At 43.3% G+C, this 9536-nt stretch overlaps 1 protein-coding gene across 1 annotated transcript in view; it reads left to right on the forward strand.

The window, feature by feature from the left end:
- Positions 1-5692, forward strand: part of LOC101980089 (alpha-1-inhibitor 3-like) — a 54283-nt gene extending 48591 nt beyond the window's left edge. The window contains exons 34-36 of the mRNA XM_026788297.1: positions 538-640; positions 1663-1727; positions 5333-5692. Coding sequence (XP_026644098.1) covers positions 538-640; positions 1663-1727; positions 5333-5692 — 528 coding nt within the window. The remainder of the gene's footprint in view (positions 1-537; positions 641-1662; positions 1728-5332) is intronic.
- Positions 5693-9536: the final 3844 nt, after the last annotated feature.

The raw sequence follows: 9536 nt of genomic DNA on the forward strand, positions 1-9536 counted from the left end.
CACAAAGCCAGAGCTAGAAGTAGGATCAAAACCCAGTGCCATTGTCCTTGGCTTCTCAGCAGCCCTCATTGTCCGTCATATTCAGAGAGTCCGGGTTTATCCCCTGCTTTTCGAGTCACAATTCAGCTGGCATTGGTGAGCTCCCAATAGATCAGTCCCACTGTCTCCGTGGGTGGTTGCACCCCTCTTGGTCCTGACTTCTAATAATAGTTTTAAAGTAATTTTTAAATTCTCTTTTCTCATTGCTGGACATCCTGGGACTTATCATAGGGTCCCGAGTGTCCTATATCGCACATTAAGGAGGAATATGGATTTTTGGAATAGTTTAATAGACTAGGAAAGCCTGACATACTCCCAGGAGCCTCTGCTTCAGTTCCTCAGGACCCTACTCTAAAACCCACATCAGCATCCACACGTGTGAGCAGTGACTGTGAGTTAAATGCTACCCAACGCATAAGCTGCTTCTCAGAATCCAAAACCTGAAGGAGAACAGCGGCCACCTCAGAGATTCTGGACTTATTTCTCTCTCTTTGCCAGATGACCAATCAGACACTGACCTTCTCCTTCGTCATTCAACAAGACATCCCAGTAATGAATCTGCAGCCTGCCATTGTGAAAGTCTACGACTACTATGAGACAGGTGAGCAAGAGGTCAGGAAGGACCCTAAAGCAGCTTGAGTCTCACTATATAACCCACGCTGGCCTCAAACTCTCAAACCTCCTGACTCCGCCTCCCAAATGCTGATATTACAGACATACACCATCGCACCCAGTTTTTAAAATAATTACTTTTGAGACAGTGACACAGTATATAGGCCACACTGGCCAAATCAGCTCTTACTAAAAGAATATGAGTATGACAAATATTTAGAAGATTTCAACTTATTTAACCACCAAACAAACATGCAGGACCAAACAGGTCCATATAACCCAAGGGACCAAACGTTTTGCCAAGAAGTGTCTATAGGTTAAAAGATAAACAAATCTTCTTCTGAATGTAGCAATGCAGCAATGAAGAATCATACAAATAATTATAGTAGGAATAAAAAGGATGAGAGAGAATTATAGCCTGAGTGGTCACTGATGACCAAAGAGAGAGAGCTGGGGAATTAAATGGGGGTTTTCTGTGACAGATGTTTCAGATTAGAAGAGATCAAGAAACAATGAAGGAAAAAATCAGAAATATAGGAAGTCGTGTGAGAGGCTGTAGATCTACACGCCACTCCCAGTCCTCTGCTCAAACACTGTAGGATAAGCACACTTCGATTTCCTCTGCAGGGTAATTTACTCTGGGGGTGTTTGCACATTTCTTTATTTATTTCATGAGAGGGAGGCGTGTCACGGTGCCTCTGGAGGTCAGAGGGCAATTTGGGGGAAGGGGCTCTCGCCTTCTGCCATGTGGATCCTAAGGACGGAACTCACTGTGATCATCAGGCATGGCAACAAGCGCCTTTTCCGGACCCAGGAAAAGGGTGTCAACCAGTGGCTTCAAGGGGAGAAATTCCTCTGCTTAGTTTGTCTGATGTCCCCAGAGAGAAGACTTTTCAGTAGTCATCCAGGCCCTGAATGAGAAAATTGGCCAGTCCTAAAACATCAACTGCGCTCCACAAAACCCTCTCGCATCAAAACCCCCCTTCTCAATTTTTTCTCCCTGTCTTTCAGATGAAGTGGCTTTCGCTGAATACAGCGCCCCCTGCAGCTCAGGTAAGCACCTAGCACTCCTTGCGGCAAGCCTTCCTCTGACCTCTTCCCCTCCAAAACTACCCAGAATTTTTGTTAGATTAGCTCAGGCCTCTCCTACGGTATGAAAACACAGAAACGTGTACCTTGGGATGGGCACACTGCCCTTGGAAGACTACTCTAGCTTCCTTGCTAAAGTGTACCGTAGCTTATGGAAGAAAATTCCATGGACCCCCGTTCTCCACCAAGACCAGTTTGTTTTCCTGCAGAAAACCCTACTGTCAGTACCCAGTTAGAATTATATTCATCAATGTGTTGTTTCTTCTCTCCACATACACAGAGAAACAAAATTATTGAAATTCATATCTGTGGGCAAGACGTTGCTGAAGACCCCAAACCCAGGAACCTTCAAGATGGTGATTTTTGTTTGTCTTTGTAATATAAAAACTGAACAAGCGTGATAAATAAATGCACACTTACAGAGAGTCTCTATCTTTGATTCTTTCCTCACTCAATCCAAATTTACTCCATGCTCATTTAGTACCATGCACCAGACCCCACATTTGCAAAGTACAAAAGTAACATTCAAATAGAAGAACATGTATTGTTGATATGGAATAATCTTTTTTGACACTGTGAAGATGTGCCTTTGCCAAGGCACCTTCTGACTGGTTTAATAAAAGAGCTGACTGGCCAACAGCTAGGCAGGAGGTGGGACAGCAAGACACGGAGGACACAGACAAGAAGAGTGGAGTCTCAGGAGTCATGAAAGATGCAGAGAAAAGCAAGACAATTGTTTCATGTTGAAAGAAAATACAAACCATGTGGCAAAGGGTAGATAAGAAATATGGATTAATTTAAAATGTAAGAGTAGCTAGCAATAAGCCTGAGCTATTGGCTGAGCATTTATAATTGATATTAAGTCTCTTGTGGTTATTTGGGGTTGACTGCCAGGACACAGAAAAACTCCACCTACATATTGCGAAAATTGGGAAGGCTTTACAGACTTCTCAGTAATACAGACCCCCAGAGCATGAAGCGAGGTTCATGACAACCTTTCCTCTGTAAGAAAAGTCCCGCTGGGTGTATTAGTGAAACAGGGCTGTGCAGCAAGCAAGAAGTGGTGGTTCAAGCTGCATTCAGAGCACTGTTGGAGGATGAGGCAGGAGGAAAGCCAATCCAAGAGCCTTCTAGGCTACTGAGAAAGTTCCTGTGTGCCTGGCCTTCATAACCCAGCTCTATCTCAAAAAATCAAAAGGCAGGGATTACAACTCAATGACAGAATACTTGATCAGCAGTTTTTAAATGTTTTCCCTTTTATTAAAATAGAATTTTTTGACTCATATAATATGTATTGATTAGACTTTGCCTTCTCTCTATTCCTCCCAGTCACCCCCTCCTCTCCCATCCCAACCCACCTCATGTTTGCCTCTCATTAGGAAACAAACAGTAGCCAGGCAGTGATGGCGCACCCCTTTAATCCCAGCACTGGGGAGGCAGAAACAGGCAGATCTCTTGAGTTCGAGACCAGCCTGGTCTACAAGAGCTAATTCCAGCACTGCCAGGACTACACAGAGAAACCCTGTCTCAAGCCCCCCAGCCCAAAAAAAAGGGGAAAAAAGAAAGAAAAGAAATAGGTTCCTAAGGGATAATTATAATATATAATATGACATTATATGATGATAGAACAAAAACCAACACATTAGAATAAGACAAAACATACAGAAGGAAGTGAGCCAAGGAGAAGAACAAGAAACAGATATAGACACAGAGACCCCCTTGCTCACACACATGGGAATCCCATTAAAACAGTAAAGAGAAAACCATAATATATACTCAAAGTACATGTAAGGTAAAAAGAGAAAAAGAGTATATAAATACAATAAAATAAGGAGCTGGCAGTGGTGGTGCATATCTTTAATTCCAGCACTTGGGAGGCAGAAAAAGGTGGATCTCTGTGAGTTCGAGGCCAGCCTGGTCTACAGAGTGAGTTCTAAACAACCAGAGCTACACACAGAGAGATCCTGTCTCGAAAAACCAAAAACTAAAAATAAGATAAAATTTAAAAGAAAAAGGGAAGAGCCCTGACATGACACTTTGAGATAAGGAACTTCCAAAGATGCTGTTAAGTTTACTTTTTTGTTGACTGTCTACTGCTGGACATGCAGCCAACTCTCCCAATGGATATCTCTGGGAGGAAACTAAATTTTCATTTGCAAGTTGTAGTGGTATATTATTTATATTTTGATAAATAAATCTCAACCTTAAACCAGAAAAGCAAAGCCAATAGAGAAGTCTTACCTCTCTCTACCAAGGCTGGGTGACCACAAAACTGAGATGACTAAGCCTCTCTCCTCCAATTTTAGATTCCCTCCTGTGCTGGGATTAAAGGAGTGTGACGCTCTAGGACTGGGATTACAAGTGTGAGCTGCCACCACCTGGATTTGTTTCGGCATTGATCTTGTGTAGTCCAGGATGGCCTTGAACTCACGGAGGTCCACCTGACTGTCTCCCGAATCCTGGGATTAAAGGTGTGTGTCACCGTTGCCCGAGCTCTAATAGCTTTAGTTTTGCCTCTGCTCTTCAGGCAAGATTTATTTATCAAAATGCAAATAATATACCACTACATCAAGTACTTATCCATCAGAGATTGTTCCTGGGTTAGGGATGAAGGCATGTGCCTACTTCTTCTTTCATCTCTAGGACCCCACTGTGTCTGGTTCAGACCCACGCAGGCCCTGTGCATGCTGACACAGACTCTGAGGTCATATGTGCATTTTGACCTGCATTCTTAAGTGTGTCAACTGTAGGCAGAGTTTTTCTGTACTGACTGCCTGCTCCCAAATAACCAGCAGCTGTTTACCAAATAAACAACTCAGAGAGTATATTAATCATAAAAGTTCAACCAAAAGCTCAGGATTGTCACTAACTAGCTCTTACAACTTAACCCATTTCTATTCATCCGTGTGCTACCCCGAGGCATATGGCTTTTGCCTCTAATTCCATTTGGTGTGCCTAGTTCATTCTCTGTCTCCCTCACTCACTCTGTCCTTCCTCCTCCCATCATTCTCTGTTTGGCTTTCCCACCTAACTTCGTCCTATTCAGCTATTGGCCAGTCAGCTTGTTTATTAAACCAATCACAGCAACTTATATTCACACAGTGTACAGATGGATTATTCCAGAACAGTTTATTCAGTTTCCAGCAAAAGGGGGAAAAATATATATAATACATCTGGGTAGAAACACTTTTTGCAAAGGTAAAAAGAGTGTCCTTTAGTGCCATTAAAATAGCTGTCCTGACTGACAGATTGAAAATCCTGTTGAAAATGGTAATGATAAACCTGTTATGTCATAGAAGGTATTGTGGTTTCATTGCAGAATGTCCCCACAGGCTTGAGTGTCTGAGAAATGCTTGGTCCCCCACAGGCTTGAGTGTCTGAGAAATGCTTGGTCCCAAGCTGGTGCTGTTTTGAGAGGTTGTGAGATCTTTTGAATATGGGTCCTGGATGGCAGTAGGGTGAAGTTTGAGAATTCTAGCCCAGCCAAATTCTGTCTGCTTCTCGATCTATGGAGTATGAGGAATTTGTTTCATAAGTTCTTACATCCTTGGACCTAAACATTCCTAGCCATTATTCTTTCCCCACCACAAAGGGCTGTATCCCCTCGACCTGGGAACCACCAGTTGACGGCCAGGTGACCATGATGGGCTGTATCCCCTCACCCTGGGAACCACCAGTTGACAGCCAGGTGACCACAATGAACTGTATCCCCTCGACCTGGAAACCACCAGTTGATGGTCAGGTGACCACAATGAACTGTATCCTCTCAACCTGGGAACCACCAGCTGATGGCCAGGTGACCACGATGGGCTGTATCCACTCAACCTGGAAACCACCCACTGACGAACAGGTGACCACAATGAACTGTATCCTCTCAACCTGGGAACCAACAACTGATAATCAGGTGTTTAAACACATGAGCCTGTGGGGACATTTGAGATTCAAACCCTAATGGTTAGTTAGTCTGTTTTTCTGAGCCTGTGGCAAGGCAGCATGTCACAGGGGAAAGTCACGCACTTCAGGATCAGCCTTCCAAAGAGGGAAAGAAATGGACAGAGTCCCATAATCCCCTCAGTGACCTGTCTTGCTCCCATTGGTCAGCCCCTTTTAAGGTCCCACCCCCACGCCCAATAGGAGCACAGGCTGAGGGCCGAGCCTCTAACATGTGGGCCCAGCTGTCAAGGCTTTAGTTCCTTTAGGGAGGAGAGGGAAATGTTAAGAGCTGGATGGTGTCCTCTCAGGGCTAGTGGGACCTGGAGTGTAATCACTGGCTTACTTTTTTTCTAAGCCCATGAGATAAGTTCTTCACTGAGCTTTGCACTGTGAGCTCTGTGCCACCTCACCACGAAACCTAAAAAAGCAGGGACGACTGATCAGTCTAAATGAATCAACCCTGTCTAGGTTGATTGTGGCAAATACTTGCTGCAGTAAACAAAAGGCTGTCTTAACAAAACACGATGCCTGTGCTTGTTTATGCCACTAGGAGACTGGAGATATGAGGTGAGATTAATTTAGTAATTATTTAATTTAATAATTATTAATAATGATTTGGGGGGGATCATTTAAAAACAGTGGTTGTGATGTGGGCCTAGTGGCCCAGGCTTTTAGTTCTAGCTCTCGGGAGGCAGATGCAGGGGGGAAATCTCTGTGTTTGAGGCCAGCCTGGTCTACAGAGTGAGTTCCAGGGCAGCCAGGGATACACAGAGAAACCTTGTCTGAAAAAAACAAAATGAAAACCAACAGCAAAGAGCAGTGGTTGTGCACTCAGATACGGTGTGGGAAGACGAGGAATGGAGGATGGAGGACAGAGCTGCGGTGGGGCAGTGGCACACATCTGTCTCACGTGGCACACATCTGTCTCACGTGGACTTCTACTTCTTAAAACATTTGTTATTTCATTTTCAGAGACAGCCAAAATTATTTGGGCCAATACAATAAGTCCTAGAACAAAATGGAAGTCTCCTGAGAGATTTTAGCAATGGAGACTTTTCTGGAGATTAGACCCAGCTTCCTGTGCATTTTTTTTTCCTCTGGAATCCACTTCGGTAAAGAGACGGGATCAGCAATGCGTTTCCAGAGTCGTTACGCATCTTACTTTGAGATGAGATTAGGACTAGGAAACTATTCAAATTAGGTTACATGCAGACGAATGGTTTTTTAAAGAACGAATGCTGTTATGAAACACATATGAGCTCCGCTGGATGCAGGTCTCAGATTCTTCGCATCACCGTTTGGAGTTGCGTGTGTGTGTGTGCGTGTGCGTGTGCGTGTGCGTGTGCGTGTGCGTGTGCGTGTGTGTGTGTGTGTGTGTGTGTGTGTGTGTGTTCCCTGTTCGCGTTAAGGTCAGAAGTTGGAGCCTTTTACCCCCCAGTACAGTAATGAAAGATGACCACATGGTGGCAGCAATGGCTAAAAATATAAGCACTGCTCTTCTATTAACACCATGCAAAAAGTAAGAAATTGGACAACACACTCTAAGGGATGAACCTTGAACATCCAAGGACCCACAGGCAGACAGGCAGCTCTAACTGGACTCAGCGGATTATAAGAGCGGAAAATCGAGAGGAAGAAGAAGAGAGAAAGGGGAAGATGAAGTTGGGAGAGGAACATGTGGGTGACATGATCAAAATATCATTGTAGAAATATCTTTATATTGTGTAACTATTTTATACACTGTATAGATTTATAAAATTCTTAAAGAATGGATAAAATAAAATGGCCAAAAAAAAGAGAGACAAGGAAATGGAAATAACTTTGAAAAGACAAAATGATAAGATACAGCAATGCAGTATCTAACCTAATATTCTATTCTCTTTAACCTGCTAAAGCTGTAGTCCCGCCTTTCAGGGCAGACCCACATGGACAGAGGGGCTAAATTCCATACTGGAACAGTGGTCCAGCCCATGGCACTGCTGGACAGGAGTCAGGCCCTGGACCTTCTGAAAATGTTCCTCCCTGCTCCACGGCTTTTATTGACTAGCTGGTCTGCTGAAATGTAGTCACAGTCTTCAAACTATGTCTCTGGGCTTTTCCTAAAAGGACACTGTGTGGGTGAAAAGTCCATGTTCACGGTCTAATAATTTCCCAAAGGCCCCTATATCTCAATAGCACCATGTTGACTTCCGAATCTTAAAGGCTCAGAACCACCGAGTCATGAGAGTGTGGTTATCACAGTCAAGAGTAGAACCAAAGCGACAGAATGATGTGACTCCCACAGCCCCACTGAGTGGGCTAAGTATGGCCATGTCTACAAATAATATAAATCAGCCTCCTGACGCCTCACTTGATTTCTGTAAACAGAAGAGTTTCAGGTCAAGCATATAAAACTCTGGATGAATTATAGAAACCATCAAAGCCAGCTTACAGAGAAGGGAAGTTGACCTTCTTAAGGAAACACCCTGGTAACATCAAACATGGACACAGTCGATGGTTCTTTCCCTACAAGAACCTTGGGCCTTTATCAGGGTAAATTCACACTGAAGAGAAAGCAACAGTTAGATCCCCAGAGTACAACTGGACAGAGACTTTAATATGGCATTAACTCCAGGAAACATAAACTATCACTGTAGCCCCCCAGTCAGAGGAGAGGTTTGTGAGGGTGGGGGATGATAGTTAGGGATTATGTTAAAAGATTAAACTCCAGTAAATCAGAAAATCTAGAGGAAATAATAAATTTCTGAGCATGTGCACGGCTGATGAAGTGTGTACATTTCCAAGACATCAACAATGTAAACAATTCTAATGAAATGGTCCGCAGGAGATAGTTGTTGGCAACCATGCTAATTATACTGATCAAAATATACGAATTATTTCATTAGTGGGTGACCAAGAACAGACTTATGCCTCAAAGTCTCTTGGTGCCAAAAGTTAGGGAACAGCATTTTTAAAGACAAAAACCACAATGACATCAATGTTTGAGGGGGCTCAGAGCAACTTCTGTCTTTTTGCAGCGCTTGGTGGTATTTTCCAGACACCACATGACAATTATTTTTGACTTACACTTCCTCTTGGTTATTTTAGTTTTATGTTTCTGCCTGCTCAAACATCAATTATTTTGGTTAATAGGTCTGGACCGTGGTCAGGGTCACAGACAGTCTCAAAAGCATTGCCCAGGAGGGTGTGGCCATGGGGGTGGGGTGTAGAAGGCTGAGGAGTGTGGAGGCAGAAACAAAATAGAAAATAGTCGGACAAGATGGTGTTGCCTTAGCCATTTCACTATAATGAGCTATGAAACTGAAGTAGCAATAATTTCCTAACAAGAACAGCTAATGACTAATTGGATCCACTTCTGAATTCTAAAAGAGAACTAACAATTATTTCTCATACTATTTCATAAAATAGAAAAGAGGAATGCTTCTTAGGTCCTAAGAATGGGAGAGAAAGCTCAAATAAAATGCCTCTACAAACTGTCTTACCCTGACATCAGAACCAGATAAGGACACACACAAAAGGTAACACTAAAAACCAATTTATTTGAGGCGGCTAGATACAAAGTCCTCAAATATTGACAAATGTAATTTCCCTTTTAAAAAGATCGTGCACTATGAGTAAGTTGTCTCTTGCTCTTGAAAGCGAGGGTGGCTTGACAGGTTAGTACGTGTCCTGAAGCACGTGATCATTTCAGTACATGTCGAAAACGTTTGACAACATCAGGTGTTTCTACACCGTAAAAAGACCTGAAGAAACTAGGAACAGAAAGAACACACCTAAGCAGAGCACAGAACGAACACCCCTCATCAGAGCAGAGAAAGAACACACCTCAGCAGAGCACAGAACACACCTCAGCAGAGCACAGA

The sequence above is a fragment of the Microtus ochrogaster genome, unplaced genomic scaffold (assembly GCF_000317375.1).
Source record: "Microtus ochrogaster isolate Prairie Vole_2 unplaced genomic scaffold, MicOch1.0 UNK1, whole genome shotgun sequence".
Classification (NCBI taxonomy): Eukaryota; Metazoa; Chordata; class Mammalia; order Rodentia; family Cricetidae; genus Microtus; species Microtus ochrogaster.